The sequence below is a fragment of the Podarcis bocagei genome (assembly GCF_964188305.1).
Source record: "Podarcis bocagei genome assembly, chromosome: 10".
Taxonomy (NCBI): domain Eukaryota; kingdom Metazoa; phylum Chordata; class Lepidosauria; order Squamata; family Lacertidae; genus Podarcis; species Podarcis bocagei.
In genome coordinates this window covers 17,424,907-17,445,032 of record NC_138135.1, presented here as the reverse complement: position 1 = coordinate 17,445,032, position 20,126 = coordinate 17,424,907, and the positions used below count along the sequence as shown (strand labels likewise).

Here is a 20,126-nt window from a genome sequence, read left to right as displayed (position 1 = left end):
GCAGGCTAACTACATACTGAAGTAAATGAAGTAATACACATCACATCTAATGAGGGCACTTAAAATGCCCAATTTCATCGCTGCATATTAATGATCAAATCAGGAGTGCAGGAAGCACTCGGTCCATCTAGATCAGGATTGTCCACACCAGGTGTGGGAAATCTTTGGCCCTCCAAATGTTTCTAAGCTATGCTTCCCATCAGCACAAGCAAGTATGGCCAGCTGTGGATCAGCAACATCTGGAGGGCCAAAGGTCACACACACACACACACACACACACACACACACACACCTAGCCTGCCCTGAGTGGCAGAGGCTCTCCAGGGTTCAACATGGGAACATTCCCAGTACTGCATGGAGATGCTGGGGTTTGAATCAGAGGCCTTCTGGGTGCAAATCAGAGGTTTCTGCTAATGTTTGGGCTGGGTGTTCATCAGTATGCGGATGATACCCAGCTCTACCTCTCTTTTAAATCAGAACCAGTGAAGGCGGTGAAGGTCCTGTGTGAGTGTCTGGAGGCGGTTGGAGGATGGATGGCGGCTAACAGATTGAGGTTGAATCCTGACAATACAGAAGTACTGTTTTGGGGGGACAGGAGGCGGGCAGGTGTGGAGGATTCCCTGGTCCTGAATGGGGTAAATGTGCCACTGAAGGACCAGGTGCACAGCCTGGCAGTCATTTTGGACTCACAGCTGTCCATGGAGGCACAGGTCAAATCTGTGTCCAGGGCAGCTGTTTACCAGCTCCACTGGTACGTAGGCTGAGACCCTATCTGCCTGCGGACTGCCTCGCCAGAGTGGTGCATGTTCTGGTTATCTCCCGCTTGGACTACTACAATGCGCTCTACGTGGGGCTACCTTTGAAGGTGACCTGGAAACTACAACTAATCCAGAATGCGGCAGCTAGACTAGTGACTGGGAGCGGCCGCCGAGACCATATAACACCGGTCTTGAAAGACCTACATTAGCTCCCAGTACGTTTCCGAGCATAATTCAAAGTGTTAGTGCTGACCTTTAAAGCCCTAAATGGCCTCAGTCCAGTATATCTGAAGGAACGTCTCCACCCCCATTATTCTACCTGGACACTGAGGTCCAGCTCTGAGGGCCTTCTGGTGGTTCCCTCACTGCAAGAAGCCAAATTACAGGGAACCAGGCAGAGGGCCTTCTCGGTAGTGGTGCCCTCCCTGTGGAACACCCTCCCACCAGATGTCAAAGAGAACAACTACTACCAGACTTTTAGAAGACATCTGAAGGCAGCCCTGTTTAGGGAAGCTTTTAATGTTTGATGTATTACAGTATTTTAATATTTTTTTGGAAGCCGCCCAGAGTGGCTGGGGAAGCCCAGCCAGATGGGCGGGGTATAAATAATAAATTATTATTATATTATTATCATTACTGAGCTATGGCCCTTCCCTAAACACACAAGGAATTTAGCCCCATTGAACAGAGTGGGACTCACTTCCAAGCAAACATGCATAGGGAATGTATTGTCATCATTAACTTTCAACGTAACTGTTATAGGTAAGAATGATGGTGGGTGCGGGGAGAGAAGATCTCAGATGAGGCATATGGAAGGGCATATGCTTTGTGAGATTTGGCAGAAATTATGTGAGCAGCCGCAGTGTCAAGAAAAGTTTGGACTAATTACATTTTATAGCTATAAAGTCATTTTCATCTGCAAAGTTAAAGGTCTCGGTTACTTTAATGTTTTTAATTACATTCATTTTTCCCGTTTAACTGCAAATGTTGGTGCCTCCACTGCAAAAGCATTTTTAAAGTTATTATAAATCATTCATTGCCATTTCCCAATTACACCTGAAAACACATTTCCACGAGGATCCTTTGTATATGGGGGTGGGAAAGGAATATCTGTGGGGTGGGGGGGACAGCTCATTAAAAGAAATCTAAGCTGGGGGTTTTACTGAAATGGGCAAATCAATCTGATATTCACACTTTGGCCTAAAAGAACTTCCTGAAAGAGACCGGGGAGATGTTTTTAATATCATCTAAAATGCATTGTGTTTTTGACAGCACAATGCCTTTAGTCAGCTTCATTATTCCCTGTTGCCAAAGTAGGCCTTTAATACATTAATTAAGGAAATATGATAGCAAAACCCTTAAGATTGTCAGGAAGACTCAAGGGGAAGTTTAATACCTGAAATCATTTTGGCTCCTTATTAATTACCTAGACTGGATTTCAAGATCACTGTGTCCTCTAAAAAGTCTGTAGCATACACACACACAGAGTGAGGGGGGGAAGTATTTGATCCCCTGCCAAATTTGCCCGTTTGCTCTCTGACGAAGAAATGACCAGTCCATAATTTTAATGGTAGGTTTACTGTAGCTGTGAGAGACAGAATAACAACAGGAAAAACCCCAGAAACCCAGAAGACAAAAGTCAGAGATAGATGTGCATTATAATGAGTGAAATAAGTATCCTTTGCAAAGGATGACTTAGTACTTGGTGGCAAAACCCTTGTTGGCAATTACAGAGGTCAGAGGTTTCTTGTAGGTGGCCACCAGGTTTGCATACATCTCAGGAGGTATTTTGTTCCACTCCTCTTTGCAGATCCTCTCCAAGTCAGTAAGATTTTGAGGCTGATGTGTAGCTACTCGAACCTTCCGCTCCCTCCACAGATTTTTGATGGGATTAAGGTCTGGAGACTGGCAAGGCCACTCCAGGATTTTAATGTGCTTCTTCTTGAGCCACTCCTTTGTTGCCTTGGCCATGTGTTTTGGGTCACTGTCATGCTGGAATACCCATCCTCGACCCATTTTCAATGCCCAGGCTGAGGTAAGGAGGTGCTCACCCAAGATTTGACGATACATGGTCCCGTTCATCGTCCCTTTGATGCAGTGAAGGTGTCCTGTCCCCTTAGCAGAAAAACACCCCCCAAGCATAATATGTCCCCCTCCGTGTTTGATGGTGGGGATGGTGTTCTTGGGGTCGTAGGAAGCATTCCTCCTCCTCCAAACACGGCAAGCTGAGTTGATGCCAAAGAGCTCAATTTTGGTCTCATCTGACCACAACACTTTCACCCACTTCTCCTCTGGGTCATTCAGATGTGCATTGGCAAACTGCAGACAGGCCTGTACATGTGCTGTCTTGAGCAAGGGGACCTTGTGGGCTCTGCAAGATCTAAGTCCTTCACGGCATAGTGTGTTACCAACCGTTTTCATGGTGACTATGGTCCCAGTTGCCCTGAGATCATTGACAAGTTCCCCCCTTATAGTTCTGGGCTGCTTCATCACCGTTCTCATGATCATTGCAACTCCACAAGATGAGATCTTGCATGGAGCCCCAGACCAAGGGAGGTTGACAGTTATTTTGTGTTTCTTCCATTTGAGAATTATTGCACCAACTGTTGTCACCTTCTCACCAAGCTGCTTGGCAATAGTATTGTAGCCCAGTCCAGCCTTGTTCAGGTTCACAATCTTGTCCCTGACATCCTTGGACAGCTCTTTGATCTTAGTCATGGAAACCCTCAGCCTTCCAGATATTAAGGACATAGGAAGCTGTCTTATACAGAGTCGGACCACTGGTCCATCTGGTTCAGTATTGACTATGATGACCACTATCAGCTCTCCACGGTTTCAAGCAGGGGATAATCCCAACTCTACCGGAAGATGCTGGGATTGAACCTGAGACCTTCTGCATGCAAAGCAGATGCTCTACCACTGAGCCACAGCCCTTTCGGTTGCTGAACTACAAGTGCCCTCAATCCCAGGCAGAATGGAAGGAAGCTGGCCAGCAACATCTAGAGAGTCAAAGGTTCCCCACACCTGCTCTAACAGGAGACAGTGGACCAGGTTCTCTTCTGCAGTTTTACTAAGCAGCTGCAAACATGATTGTGGATGCAATAAAATTCCAAGGCTGGGGATAATTTTGGCAACTAGTCCAACTCTAGCTCCAGCTCCACAGAGTTGGGGTCTTGGATTTATTTGGAAAACATTCTGAGAGCTTCCATTTCACACATTCTATCCAAGAAGACCTCAGGACTAGTCTAGGGCATCTACATTCTCATGAGCTCAGCACCTAGACTTCTAATATTTTTAATGAGTAAGTATATAGGTAGTAATGATCAGGGGCAGGTAGAGTCTCACGCTCTCATTTTGAAATGTTGCCTCCTGACTGTGGGGTGTGAATGTTCAGACTGACTCTTTTAACAGTCAAATAAACAGAATATGTACGCCAAATGATACGCATATGCTGCAAAAGATGATATCTAAGCTCACAATGCAGGGAGCGCCCAATTTGCATGGGTCATGCCTAAAACAGTCATGCCACATATCGGTCATGCTTAAAATGGTCGCTGCATGTACAGTGGTACCTCGGGTTACAGACGCTTCAGGTTACAGACTCCGCTAATCCAGAAATAGTACCTCAGGTTAAGAACTTTGCTTCAGGATGAGAACAGAAATCGCACAGCGGCAGCAGGAGGCCCCATTAGCTAAAGTGGTGCTTCAGGTTGAGAATAGTTTCAGGTAAAGAACGGATCTCCAGAATGAATTAAGCTCTTAACCCGAGGTACCACTGTATCTGACTTTTAGAAGACATCTGAAGACAGCCCTGTTTAGGGAAATTTTTAATGTTTGGCGTTTTATCGCGTTTTTAATTTCTGTTGGTTAAGAATGGACCTCCAGAATGAATTAAGTTCTTAACCTGAGGTACCACTGTAACTCCAATGTAACACTTTTACTCCAATGTTATTTTAAAAAACAAAAAACAAAAACACAACACAATGGACATTATATTATTTTAAGACTTCATTCAAAAAAGAACCAAACCAGAACCAGATTGAAAATGGCTCTGCTTTCTCAGGCTTTGTTTTGGGGGGAGAAGCAGCAGCAAAAAACATTGTATACAAAATAAAGAAACACTTTAATCCATTCACATGCATAGTTTCGAGATTTAGTCTTGGAAAGAAAGGATCGTGAACTTTTTGCTTTCCCAGATTCATATTCCTTGGGAATCCTTGGATTTATTTATTATCCCCACCCCTGCACAGGGAGTAAACACGTGCTTATAGAAACTGTGAAGCATGAGTTGGTCATTTCAAAACAATAATACTGATTCATAATTCTCTTTGCTTAAAAGGAAACCCAGACATCAGAGGTAGGAACCTGGTGTACTGGACATCCTTCTAAATGTCCTGCTGGATTTCACAAGGCATATTTCAAGCTGACCTTATACCTAGTATAACTTCTCTGAGTCAGGGCCAAATAAGACACGACTCTCAGGTCCACAATTAGGATCTCATGTTGGGCTGTTGTTGTTGTTGTTTTTAAGTAGCCACGGTGAAGTTGTAGGGGCTTTGGACTGTGGGAGGGTACGTCAAGCCTTTCCCCTCACACAATTTCCCTGATCAAAATTGCCCCTCCCTCAGCCGCCATTTGCTTCACAGGTGCAACTTGTAGGTATAATGTGGGTATCTTTAAGTTTCTCCATCAGGCCAATAATAACTTGGAGGGAGAGGAAAAGGTGCAGAAGAAAAGGATTAACCCTACTGCCTTCAATATTGCAGTCCCAATCTGATTTAACTCACCCCATATCTGCCATTTTAAAAAAAGAAAGAAAAGAAATTTTGTGGGAGATCTCTCACAACGCATCTAGTTATGCCCTCAGACCCACAGCTAAAATGAAGGTTTTCCCTCCTCTTAGGGTTCCTTTCCTCTAAAAATTGGCTGTAATTCTGCAAACACTGGAGATTTTCCCATCCCCCCTCTTGTGTACATGTGCTGTCTTAGAACTCACAGCTTGAACATTGGAAATAGGTAATATTGAAGAGATCTTGTGACTATAAGAGTTCCATGTGAAAGTCTGATCTTCCATGTCTGGCAATAGCTTTTGGACTGGACTGTTAACTGTTCATCTATAAACAGTTGGGATGCATTGCGCTGTTGCATGGAACATTAATATCTCTAACTTGATTTTGATAACATGATAAATACTTCAAAAATATTTGTTGGCATTAAATGACTATTTAGCATTGCTACAGTTGCACTACAGATGCAACTATATACACACACACACAACTGTGAGTAAATCCCATGGAACCCAGTGGGCTTACTTCTAGTAGACATGCACAGGATTGCACTGCATTTGTGTGAAAAGTTCTCATTTCATTAATGCTAAGGCAATACCTCTAAAAGCATTTTGAATTCTACAACCTTTTTTTGGTTATTTCTTACTGTGTCAGATAAATGCAATGCAGACAATAACACTTTATTTAAATAATCACCGTGCATTTTCCTCTAGTGCGTATATCACTGCTTTTCATTTTACTTCATAAATAAAAGAAAATAATTGTATAGCTGTACTAACCCAGTTGTTTCCAACCTACACTGCAGTTGCGTGTGGGAGGCATACTAATTTTTGCTGAGTGTAAGGTTCTATTGTATATGTTTTGCTACATTAGAAGGCTTGTCTTTCAGGGGCCTTGCTATTCCCAAAAGTGTGATTTGATTCTACAATTTACCCATGCCAATTTCCTCACTGAACGCCATGTTCCTGTTTTAACATTTACGGATGCGATAGCTAAATACTGCATGTGAGATAGCTCTCTGTGATCTGTCTCAATATCAGCAAATCTTCACTTACAACAAATGTTAGCTACAACAAAGGAGGGGCGTAGATTTAGACAGACAGCTCAATACATAATAAAAAAATTCCTTCCAGTAGCACCTTAAAGACCAACTAAGTTAGTTCTTGGTATGAGCTTTCGTGTGCATGCACACTTCTTCAGATACACTGAAACAGAAGTTGCCAGATCCTTCTATATAGTGAGAAGGTGGGGAGGGGTATTACTCAGAAGGGTGGTGGGAATGGGAGATTGGCAGGTAGCTATGATGAGCCTGTTGACGACTCTTAACGTCAACAGTCGTCAACAGGCTCATCTCAGCTACCTGCCTACCTCCCATTCCCACCACCCTTCTGAGTAATACCCCTCCCCACCTTCTCACTATATAGAAGGATCTGGCAACTTCTGTTTCAGTGTATCTGAAGAAGTGTGCATGCACACGAAAGCTCATACCAAGAACTAACTTAGTTGGTCTTTAAGGTGCTACTGGAAGGAATTTTTTTATTTTGACTATGGCAGACCAACACGGCTACCTATCTGCAGCTCAATACATGACTCACTCTTAGCTCTATACTGCGAAGCATGCAGCAAGACAGGAGCGGCTATAATGGGTGGAGAAGCAGGTGGGATCTGGAGTCAGGATAGTAGGTAAGAGAGGCAACAGCAGAAACAGGTTCTCTCACCTACTCCATGGACAGCAAGCAAAGAAGAGCAAACGTCTACATGGGGAAAGCCAAAACACTTGCACTCTTTTACTGGAACTCAGGTGTCTCCAGTGATCTGACTGTAGCAGGAAGAGGCTGGGGATGTCTGGGCAATGCTTCTGAAGCTAGATACATAGACTAGTCCAGTCACTTCATCAGCAGTCCACAGAAATAACTCCACTGATTTGAATGGGAATTAAGCACCCTTTCTTTGCGTTGTATCCAAGTTGTGCAAGAGCAAAGGGTAGAAAAGGAATCCATGCTGACAATCTTTCACAGGAGTGAAAAATTCTTGTAATGAAATGTCAAGCCTTGTGCCATACATAAGCAAGAAGACATGTTCTGAACAACAATAACAATGACGATGACTTGAAATCACCTACCTATCTGACACCCAACATTCCAGAATTCTTGAGGGTTATAATTGGAAGAGTTGGTCCGAGTTCCTTTTGGGTATATTCTTGTAAGAAATCTGATGGTGTGCTGAACAAATTCATTAGCTACAAGACATTTTTAAATTCATGTTATTGGTACACAACAGCCCAACTGATTGAAAGCAATGGTTTTTAAAAAAAAAAAATCTGTTTGAGTACACATGCACATTTAAAATATTCTGATGTGTATTGATGTGGCCGTTCATTTTGTCATAATCTGTTCCTTTACCTTAATTCTTAATGCCCTGGAGGGAGGGGGGAGTACAAAGTTATTATCAAAAATCCATATATTTATTAGCTATACTTATATTAGCTATAAAAACATTCTTTATGTAAATCAAATGGTGTGATCACTAAAAGGGAAGAAATTGGATGGATATTAGTCCCATATTTTATTTATCAGGGCCTTTAGGCACCAGGCAAAAACTTTCCTCTATAACCAGGCCTTTGGCCTTGATCTGTCTGTCTGTCTTTTAGAAATGGGTGGAATGTTTTAAATGTATTTCTTTTTTCTCTTGATTTTGATGCATCTATGGGGTGTTTGTTTGTTTGTTTGTTTGTTTGTTTGTTTGTTTGTTTGGCACTCTGGGTTGCCCTGGGCAAGACAGAGCAAAGAACAAATTCAATATGTAATAATAATTATGATAATGATAATAAGGTACCCCTGCCCGTACGGGCCAGTCGTGTCCGACTCTAGGGTTGAGCGCTCATCTCGCTCAAGAGGCCATGAGCCAGCGCCGTCCGAAGACACTTCCGGGTCATGTGGCCAGCGTGACGCCGTTTACCTTCCCGCTATAAAGCGGTACCTATTTATCTACTTGCACTTAGGGGTGCTTTCGAACTGCTAGGTGGGCAGGAGCTGGGACAGAACGACGGGAGCTCACCCCGCCGCAGGGATTCGAACCGCCGACCGTGCGATCAGCAAGTCCTAGGCACTGAGGTTTTACCCACAGCACCACCCGCGTCCCGATAATGATAATACTGTGGCCCAATTATTTGTTATTCACTTATTTGACAGTGTTTTTAAACTAGCCACCATTTTGAAGAAAAAAAGCAGCCATGAAGCCCAATCTGGAACATCTTCCTGATGCAGATTAGGGGCTCACACCCATTTCCTGCTGACCCTCCCTCTCTATACCTGCTACTTGCCCCTGAAAAGGCTTTTTACTGCAAAAGAAGGCACTCAGCAGCAAACAGCAGCCAGAGGGGGGTAATTTTCAATAGGGAATGAGTGTGAGGCCCTGATCCACATGAGGAGCAAGCTCTGAATAGGGAGCTCACAGCTGCTGATCCCCACCCCAAGTAAAATTCAAGCACCCAAAATGCATCAATAAAATAACATGCGGTTTGGCCTGTACCTGATATATTTCTGTTTCTGGAGGCTTTACGTCCAACACAGTAGAAACAGCTCTTATGAATCGAGAGACAGTCACAGGCTCAAAACCATTATTTCATCCTTACTGCGTCCTACTTAGGCACAAATCACTTCCCACACCCTTCTTCTGGTGTGGTGTTACATTTGATCATTCCTAGTCCTGATTAAAATGTACCTGGTTCAATCTGGTCATGAACTTACCTTGGAAACCCTGATGAAAACAGTACTCTCTGTATCAATTGAGAAGCGTATTCAGGCTTATTTTAATCAGGGTTAGCAATGAACAAATTATGCCAAACCAGTTTAGAGAGTGAGTGGGAGTTTTTGTTCATTTGTTTGGGTTTTTTTGTCCCACCACTTTCCCCAGGAAAAACCTGCAGTTTACCACTCAGTCTGAACAAATGTCAATCCACGGAAAACCCAACTGACGTATTTTCTGCAGAGAGAGGCAGAAGGGAAGATACACTCCTGCGTTCCAGGCCAGGCTCAACTCCACCTGGACTGGATCCAAGCAACACTGGACAGTGGAACAAAATTGCAGTCACTTATCCGAGATTTCTTTTTTTCTTTTCTTTTTAAAGAAACAAAACCCTGCAAGCTTCCACTTACTGATATTTTTCTCTTTTCGTATATTTTTGGCTTGGATGAAATGTAGCTAACAGCCAATCAACACAAACCTTTAGCCACTCAACTCATGCAGAGCGCTGAATCAACGCTCTAAACATCTCACTGCCTGCCAGCTGGTGACAAGCTGCCTCATAAAGTTTATTGACAGTTCAGAAGGCTTAAGCAAGAGGAAACAGCAACATTACCTGCGAGTTTTGCCAGCTTTCGGGCTTTTAGCTCACCAATTGAATTGTTTTCATAAAAAAACTGCTTTTCTCTTGAGTCTTCAAAGCTTACAAACTTCCGAGATTTGGTATAAATCACAAGTTCTGACAGTGCCAAGGCAATCTTTATTTTCTTCATCTATAAATAATATGGGAGATGACTGAAGGTTTGTTAATATGTTTTTTTAAAGATACTATCTCAGTTTCAACTGAGATGTCAATTTCTGTTGAAAGCACACCAGGAAAGGGGTTCTATTCAATGTCAATCACACTCTGAGTTAAACTCATTAAAATTAAATAACGAAACAAAACTAAGTCCATTAATTTCAATAGGTCTACTCTGAGTAGAATTCAGTTGGCTGCAACTCATAGTCAAATCACTATTCATATATGTTTTCTACCTTCATTGCTCAATGCAGCATACATGGATTCCCTTCTCTTTATCTTCACAGCAACCCTAAGAAGTAGTCTAGACTGAAAGATAGTGACTTAGCCTAGCCAGCTTCATGAATAGGGATATGAACATGTTTTCCCGATCCCATTCTGAAGCTGCATGCACACCACAGGTGCCAACTCCCTGGGGCCCTGGGTGCCCAAGCACCCACAAAGTTCCTCATGAAGGGGCCCGGCACCCATGAATTTTGGTACCAGGACCATGCACACTGCACGGCACCCACAGCCACAGGCACCCACAGTCACAACCAAGTTGGCATTCCTGATACACGCTATACATTTTAAAGCACATTTTCCTTCGAAAAGAATCCTAGGGACTATCGTCTGCTAAGGGTGCTGAGTACTGCAGCTCTGCTAGAGGTAAACTACTATTCTCGGGATTCTTAGGGGTGGGGGGATGTTCTTTAAATATACGGTGTCTAACTACTATACCGCACCGAAGATCTGTAAAACAACATTTGCATCCTTTCTGTGTAACACTTAATGGTTAAACTATACAATATGGAACATACTGATTAAGGCTGCAGACAGTTGTTTGCAGGAAGTGCAGGTAGTTGGCACCTGTCGTATCTTGACAGGGGATACTGTTTCACAAAACAGGGGCAACCACACTGAAAGCCCTGCTCTGAGTTACTGTAGAGCAGGCATCCACTAGCTTCAGACTTAAGGAGAAGCTCCCCTGCAGAACACACTGACTTCCTGGAAATAGAGGGGAGAAGGCAGTCTCTCAAGCAACCTGGCCATGTGCTGCAAAGACCTTCTACATTAGCCCCAGATCTTTGAACTTGGCTCAGTAGCAAATTGGCAGCCAGAGCAAATGCAACAGGAAGGTGTTTTGTGATGGTGTTACACTAGCTGCCGCCTCAGGACCAAAGGGCAACCCTACACAGAGCACATTGCAGTAAATCTTAGAGCAGTGAAAAAGATGTCAAAAAGAGGAGGGAGGGCTGGTGTATTTGCTTTCTGGTAGGTTTTAAACCCAGGATCTAACTAGACATGACTTCAGGTCATACCTTTTGTTTTTTCCGAGGTGGAGCTGAGCCTTTCCAGCGTGCCCTTCTCTTTTTCAGCAGCGGTTGCTTGGGGTGCGAAGGGTTGTCGTCCAGCTCCTCATCGCTTGTTTCTTCCTCTTCAAATTCCCCTGTCTGACCATGGCTATCCGTGCCCTTCCTTGCAAGCGTTTCTTCAAGTGTCCCAATTTTCTTATTTTTAATCATTATTTTGAATTTCAGTGACTGTGATAAGAAAGCAGTAGGTATTAAGAATCATACATAACACAAGAAGGAAGAAGAAAAAGTAATAAAAATGGAAGACAGTGATCCAGAACTTATGGGCCTCCAGAAAATGTTGCTCCAAGTCCCATCAGTCCCAGCCAGCATGGCCAATGGTCGGGGCAATGGGAGACAACATCCAAGAATCTCTGGAGACTCATGGGTTCCTATTTTGCTGTTAGCCCAAAGCTGTGCCTAACACATGACTAGCTGTTCACTGGCACTGCTTGCTGTGCTGTTGAGGTGTTTGCTTTGTTTGTTGGTTTTTCCTCACATGTTAAACTCAGAGGTTGCCTGAGTTTGAGCCAGGAGATACGAAGCAAGCATTATCATCTTGATCAAATGAATCCTGATGGTATTTTTCACATTTCTAGTGAAAATTTGGCTTGAATGAGGTATGACACAGGAAGAAAAGACACACAGACAAAAGAGCACATTTTGAGTTTCCATAGCACAGGAGAAAAGAAAGGGCAGGTACTCTGATTTTACAATAACTGGAATTCCAGCCCCCTCCAAAGTCCTCATACCTCCTGAATCAATTTACAGCAAATCTTTTGAGTTCTGCAGTGCATTTAAAGTTATTTATATCCCTTTCCACCTGAAATCAAGAAACGTGAACAGTACTTGCAAGATGGCATTATTTCCCAAGAGTTCTGCTTTATATCTGTAATTCTCTCCTGATCCATTTGTTCCTTTTTTGCAATTAAGAACAGTACTGCTGAGCATCTGTATGATTAAATTCTCCTCATAAAAAGTATTACACTGTACTCCCGTGTAGGTTTTAATGGTGTACCGTAGCTGAAAGAGATGGCTTTAGCCCATTTCTTCTCCTTTTTTTTTAAATAAAAAAACCCATCCAATTGCCAAAGTTGCATGTTTAAACTCTTGTGCTGATCAGGTTGCTGTAAACATGCAATGGCAGCCTGAGCACCACATTTCCTTGTGGACAACCTTCAAGGGGCGGCGGGGGGGGGGGACATGCTCACCATGGTGGGTGGGGTCAAAGGCAAAAGTGTGGAGCAACAGGTGTGACTCTCACTTTTCTACAATAACCTCTGTTCCAGCCATGCATGTCAGCCCACACACCTCCCCACACTCATCTGTTCATCCAGGCAAGCAAATAGCATTACAGGCAACTCCCCATTTACATGGCGGTTGCATTCCAAGGCACCATGTGCGACAGTGAGACACCCATCACGTCTGCCCTCCCACTGTTCCACCCTCTTTTGGTGCAAAAAAGGGCACGTGGTCATGCATATCCTGGACGCACACAAATGGGGAGTTGCCTCTATTACAGCCCAAGGACACATTCCAGCAAAAAGCAGTTGAAGAGGGCACAGAGTAGGGAAGTGAGGGATGTGGCACAATGAGAACCCTAGGGGCCAAACAGAGAGGTCTGGAGGGCAGCAGCATTCAACACCTGGGTCTGCGTTGCTCACTCCTGGTTTAAAATTAGAACGTATTTGTTAACAGTGGGCAAATCTCCAAATAAAAAACTGGGACTGTGCAAATAAAACTATTCAAATAGCTACCTTTCAAATTCAAATGGTCTGGGATCCTTTTCGCACATTATTGCTACAGGAAACTCACCATTTGTGTGACTTCAGCACATGCGCGACCACTAAAGTGACCACCGTTTTCAGCGCCAGAAGGGGGCAGAATGGGGTGGGCTTTCGTGCACACTGCCAACACGTGGTTCATGGGCTGTCACTTGAATAAGGGGGATGTTGAGTGGATGCCACAAATAGTTTAGAGACACAAGCAGCTTCAAATCCACATTAAACTCTGGTGCAGACAAGCCCTTTAAACTACAAAGGCTGGGACAAAAGTGTCGATCTTTATCACTCAATTGTTGTGCTCCATCCCAGCTTTTCCAAATGCCATCCCTTGAAGCTGCCATAGGGAAAAGTTGCTAGGATAGTGCATGAAGTCATTGGCCCCTTTCTTTTGTCCTGATTCTCTGTGGCAACACAGAGAACAGGTTGCAGCCAAGTAGCTTTCATGGCAAGCCATGCTTGTCAACCTCAAGTAAGTACAGTTGCCTATCTGGTGTTTTCATTCAAGAACTCTGGAATGGAGATGTAGGATGGGGGGGAAAGGATGTGCAAACTCCCAGAATGCATATTTTAAAGTCTGCTTTGAAAAGCAAATGAGGGATATGGAGCTCAGATTGTGAGACTTTTAATGCATTCCACACAAGTACCTTTCTGACATGTTGCAGGCTTTTGTTTTGGAATCGCATAACTAAAATCGCATAACAAATATAAGGTGTGTTATCATCCTTAGGGTAATAATAAATCATGAATACATGCACTGGAAGGTTCAAGGGAATCTACAATGTATTGTATTTCCAATGTTTTGGTCTACACTTGATTTTTTTGACACGCATATTTTCTTCTTAATCTGGGGGGTGGAGTGTACTGGTTGTTTTCTATTTGTACAATAACTCTATACCAAACAGACTGCATTCCAGGTGTAGTTAATTCTGCATATTTTAATGGGAGGAACATGATAAACTTCTTAGGAAATAACCATGCCAACTGCAGTGATTTCCTCCTTGTTATCTTTTATGAAAGAGCAACTCAGTTTTGTTACCTCAGGGGAAGGGAGCTCAGTTGGCATTATATCATCAATCGCAGATATAACCAACATGTCACCCAGGATATTTGTCAGATAATCTGCCATTACTTCCTGCTGTTTAGGGCTACAGTGATTCTCCAAAGACAGTATCAGAGGATAATCGGAGACCTGGAAGTACAATTCAATGAATACTGTAATTCCCAGTTACACAAATATGAAAATATAAAACAAGAGAAAAGAATACTATGAAAAGCATGCACTGTTATCTGCAATAAAGATACAAAACAATACTGCGACATCCCAGCTGATTTGTCTAGGCAGAAGCAACCACTCTCAAAGAAACGACAGTTCTCTTTTGTGCTACAGACCACACACAGGTGCTGTTCTGGGATTTGGGTATACATTTTACCTTACAGAACCAGTGGTGGTATTGTAATGTGTGTGCATCAGTGATAGGTTAAACTTCGAAGAGCTACTTCAGGCATACGCAAGAACTCGGATATCCCCAAAGGGATTTTCTGGCTATTCCCCTTTACTCAAGTAAGGCCAATGCCATATTACAAAAAGATTTGTGGGGGCTGGGAGGTGAGGTGAGGAGACACACTCCTTTTCTAAAAGCAGTTTGTTGTATGGCATGGGGGGAGATGCTCTTAAGAGAAGCAGACACCCTAAGTCCCTTGGGAACTAGCAGCATGGTTCTCTGGACCTTGGCTATAGGCATTTTCCCTCACCCCACAATATTCCTTCAAGCATTCTCAGGACTGTATTAATGTGGCGATTTCTCATATGAACTAGGATCATCCTGGATACAGCTACTGATTTATGCGACGCTGGCAGCTTCAAGGCAAAGGGAACTGACCAAAAATAGCTATACCCGTGGGAAAGCCCGAGAGATATTCCATGGGGAAATGTGTGTGAGCATTACGTGGAAACAAAACTGGCCATGAAACAGCCCTACAGCTACAAACCGCAGCTTGTAAAGGATTTGGATATATGGTGAGTCATGTTCAGATTACTATCCCGAAGTTTCATTGTTGCTGCAGTGGAGACTGGTCCATTAGGGTGAATGAGTCACTTCCCCACCAACCTCACTCTGCTCTCAGAAAATCCCCACCTGCCTGACTCTCATTTGCAATTAAACCAGCTTTGCCATAGCAGGACTGGGGCAAAACTTTGGCTCTGGTTCCACCTTCTGTTAGTCTCTTTACCTTCTGCCCTACCAATCGCAATGGCTACCAACCACCACTGTGTTGCTTTAGTTTATGGTGCCAACCAGACATATACAAAGAGAAAAGAGTACCTTAAAATAAGTGTATACAAGATTTCCCTTAATAAATAAATGCCAGGTATGTGCAAGAATTACTTTATATTTTTTTGGCTGTGTAATCTCCTTCAAAACCAACTGAACCAGATTGCCTTTTGATTTAAAATGCTAAAGTTTTAAGACTGACAGGTGAAAGCCTCTTTCATTTTTGTCCTTGGCACCAGATGGAAATAGTTTATCTGCCACATTTCATCTTATCCTTTGTTGAAGGGAAAATACTCCGGATTATCCCATTTTCTCTTCACGAGAATTCTGTGAGGTAAGCTAGGATGAGAAATTGAACTTGCCTGTGGCCATAAAGTAAGCTTCCTGGCAGAGCAAGGCCATCTTCAAAAGATTGTGCTGGTATAAACCATGGAAAGTGTGCAGAACTATTAGTGCCACTCCCGCCAGCTGCACCTCCAAACTTCCCCAGATGACAATCCCATGGTTAGGTTCCCTCCTGGCCATATTATCAGACTGCCTTGCTTCTATATTGGTTGAAATTACAGCATATGCCAGATTCAAGGTTGCCCCAAAAGACCATTATTTGAAGCAAAGCTGGGCCAGCCAATGTGAAATCCATATAATCAATTATAGACTGATTGTTGATGGTGTGCAAGATTGCAACCCCTATATTTGCAAAGTATTATAAATGAAGTTAAAGAGTGGGGCCTTCTGTTAGCTACTGTAGATCTCATATCCAAATATGTAATTCTCACCAATTTATTCAGGGAAATCCAATCATGGTCTTCCAGTTTTGTTTTGTTTTTAATTACAGGTTGATGCGTTGAGGAAGGTATGCACAGCTTTGAGATTTCAAACTATACCCACAACATATTTGGGTGGGAGATATACCAGGATACCTGCAAATCTAATGTTTGTATACTGTGGCCAAGGAGAGTTGGAAATATTGTTCATTATGTACTGTATTGCTTCCTGTTAAATTCTCCTAGGATTATTTTTTAAAAAAGAATTCTCCAGTTTCCTTTTTTGAATAATAGGGAGAAAACCTGTCATTTGTTGATGGATGAGGATAAATTCATGACATAATAAGGTTTCTACTTTTATATTAGAAGCCCAACTGATCAAGCAAAATTTCATTGTACAACATTGGGGCCCCATGTGCTGTTAAAGTGGTGGTGGTGATGATGATGATGATGATGATGATGATGATGATGATTGAACGACCAATAGTTTTTCACAAATACATTTGACTGACTGGCACTATTTGTTGTGGGAGTGAATTTCATAGGTTAACTATGAGCAATGAGAGTTAAGAAGTACCTCATTCTGCCTGTACTGAGTCTTCCAGCATTCAGCATCATTGGACACCCCTGAGTTTTAGTGTTTATTAGAGAGTGCCCTTTCTCTATCCACTTCTTGTCTCAGCTAAGCATGTGGAAAATCCCTCTTCTGACCTTACTACATTAAGTGGGAAAGTCAAGAGTGGCAAAGATGGTGCAGATGATGGGGGCAGATCTGGCCAACACACACACACACACACACACACACACACACACCTCCTGCACAGTTTATGTTCACACATGTTCAACAAATGCCAGAAGGCTACTGACATGCTAAAGACTATTTTGAAATAAATTTGAGGGCTGACGTGGAGAAAAGAGTGATCTGGGACGCAAGCAAAGCGGTGATGCGAGGTTTCTTGATTCAACAAAACTCAATAAAGAGGAAAAAACAAAATGAGAAAAAAGAAAAGATTTTGGAAAAGATAAAGGAAGGAGAGAAAAAATTAAGAGCAAAACCAAAGTCCCAGGAGATTTTAAGAGAGATTAAGTTATATCAAACACAATATATGGAATTGATGAACCAAGAGATTGAATGGAAGATAAAGCAGATGAAACAAAAGACATTTGAATCAGCAAATAAATGTGGCAAACTTCTGGCATGGCAATTGAAGAAAAGGCAGAAACTAAATACAGTTACAAGCCTAGAAGTGGATGGAAAGAATATATCTAAACCTAATGAAATTAGAAATTGCTTCTTGAGTTATTTTAAAAAACTTTATACTCAAGGCCCGCAAAATGAAGAAGATATAGACAAATTCCTTGATAAATATGGATTACAAAAAATCTCTCATCAAAGCAAGATGGATCTGAACCAGAGAATAACAGAACAAGAGATAGAGGCTGCCATTCAGAATATGCAACTGGGCAAATCTCCAGGACCAGATGGACTGACTTCAAGATACTACAAATCGCTGAAGGAATGGTTGATTCAACCACTAAAAGAAGTCTGTAATGAGATCCTTGAGGGAAAAAAGGCACCTGAATCGTGGAAAGAAGCATATATTTCACTCATACCAAAGACAGAGACTGAAAAGACTCAACTGAAGAACTACCGCCCAATATCACTACTTAATGTGGATTACAAAATTTTTGCAGACATTTTGGCAAAAAGATTTTAAAAAGTGCTGATGGAGAAGATTCATAAGGACCAAGCAGGCTTTCTCCCAAAAAGACACCTAGCAGACAATGTAAGGAATATAATAGACATTTTGGAAAAGCTAGAGGTGAATATAAATACTAAAGCAGTACTGATTTTTGTGGACGCGGAGAAAGCCTTTGACAATATTTCTTGGAGTTTTATGATAAAGAATCTTCATGGGATGGGGGTAGGCCAAGGTTTTGAGAATGGTATGGCTGCAATATATTCTGAACAAAAAGCTAAATTGATTGTAAATAATGTAGTAACTGAGGAACTTAAGATAGAAAAAGGAACACGACAGGGGTGCCCAATTTCCCCATTACTCTTCATTTCAGTTCTGGAGGTGTTGCTGAATATGATTAGGAATGACCAGCAGGTTAAAGGAGTGCAGGTCGGAGCTAAACAGTATAAGTTAAGAGCATTTGCAGATGACCTAGTACTGACTTTGCAAGAGCCAAACACTAGTACAAAAAAGGTCCTGGAAATAATCCAACAGTTTGGCCAGGTAGCTGGATTTAAGTTGAATAAGCAAAAAACCAAAGTTTTAGGGAAAAATTTAACAGATATGGAAAAAGAGAAATTCCAAGAGGAGACAGGGTTGACGGTGGTCAAGAAGGTGAAATACCTAGGGGTCTATCTGACATCCAAAAATGCGAATTTGTATAAGGATAACTATGAAAAATGTTGGTCAGAGATTAAAAAAGATCTAGAAATATGGTCAAATTTGAAATTGTCAATGTTAGGCCGAATTGCAGTGATTAAAATGAATGTATTGCCTAGAATGTTATTTTTGTTTCAGACCTTGCAGATTCTTGATAAGATGGAATGTTTCAAGAGGTGGCAGAAAGATATTTCGAAATTTGTCTGGCAGGGCAAAAAGCCCAGGATTAAATTTAAAATATTGACAGACGCTAAAGAAAGAGGGGGTTTTGCCCTGCCGGACTTAAAATTGTACTATGAGGCAGCAGCTTTTTGCTGGCTGAAAGAATGGATGCTCCTCGAGAACACAGACATTTTGGATCTGGAAGGTTTTAACAATGCTTTTGGTTGGCATGCATATCTATGGTATGACAAAATCAAGCTGCATAGTGCCTTTAAAAATCACATTGTTAGAAAAGCATTGTTCAATGTTTGGATAAGATATAAAGATCTGTTGGAAAACAAAACCCCTAGATGGGTGTCACCAGTGGAGGCTAAGGCAGTGAAGAAACTCAATATGGAGGTCGGATGGCCGAAGTATTGGGAAATTTTGGAACAAGATGGAGATAAGTTGAAATTACAAAGTCATGAGAAATTGAAACATAGAGTACAAAATTGGTTTCAATACCATCAAATAATGGAGTTTTTCAAACAGGACAGGAAAATTGGCTTTCAGATGGAAAAATCAAAACTAGAGACTGAATTGTTAGAACCCAATACTAAGAATTTATCCAGAATGTATAACTTGTTGCTGAAATGGAATACACAGGATGAAACAGTCAAATCGGCTATGATTAAGTGGGCACAGGATGTTGGTCACAACATTATGTCAGCTGACTGGGAATGGTTATGGAACACCGGTATTAAATTCACGGCATGTAATGCCTTAAAGGAAAATATTATGAAAATGGTCTATAGGTGGTACATGACCCCAGTCAAGCTGGCAAAAATTTATCATTTGCCCGATAACAAATGTTGGAAATGTAAAGAGACTGAAGGTACCTTCTACCACCTTTGGTGGACATGCCCGAAGATTAAGGCTTTCTGGGAAATGATCTATAATGAAATGAAAAAGGTACTTAAATGTACTTTTCCTAAAAAACCAGAGGCCTTTCTCTTGGGCATTGTCGGCCAATTGGTGTCAAAGAGGGATAGAACTTTTTTTATGTACGCTACAACAGCAGCAAGAATACTCATCGCAAAGTATTGGAAGACACAAGATCTACCCACTCTGGAAGAATGGCAGATGAAAGTGATGGACTATATGACATTGGCCGAGATGACAGGCAGAATCCGTGACCAAGGAAAAGAGACGGCGGAAGAAGAATGGAGAAAATTTAAAAGTTATCTTAAGGACTATTATAAACTTAATGAATGTTAGAGTGTTGTGGTTTTCAGGAACAAAGGGATACAGTGATATAAGGTCAGAATATAGAGATGACTAAGATG

The 20,126-nt window shown here is 42.1% G+C and overlaps 1 protein-coding gene across 1 annotated transcript in view; it reads right to left on the bottom strand.

Annotated features, from left to right (window-relative positions):
- The window catches only part of PLCZ1 (phospholipase C zeta 1), a 52,189-nt gene that overhangs the window by 15,671 nt on the left and 16,392 nt on the right, over positions 1-20,126 (bottom strand). The window contains exons 6-9 of the mRNA XM_081210060.1: positions 14,243-14,395; positions 11,390-11,611; positions 9,906-10,062; positions 7,668-7,784 (exon numbers count right to left, since the gene is read on the bottom strand). Of these exons, the coding sequence (XP_081066186.1) occupies positions 7,668-7,784; positions 9,906-10,062; positions 11,390-11,611; positions 14,243-14,395 (649 nt within the window). The remainder of the gene's footprint in view (positions 1-7,667; positions 7,785-9,905; positions 10,063-11,389; positions 11,612-14,242; positions 14,396-20,126) is intronic.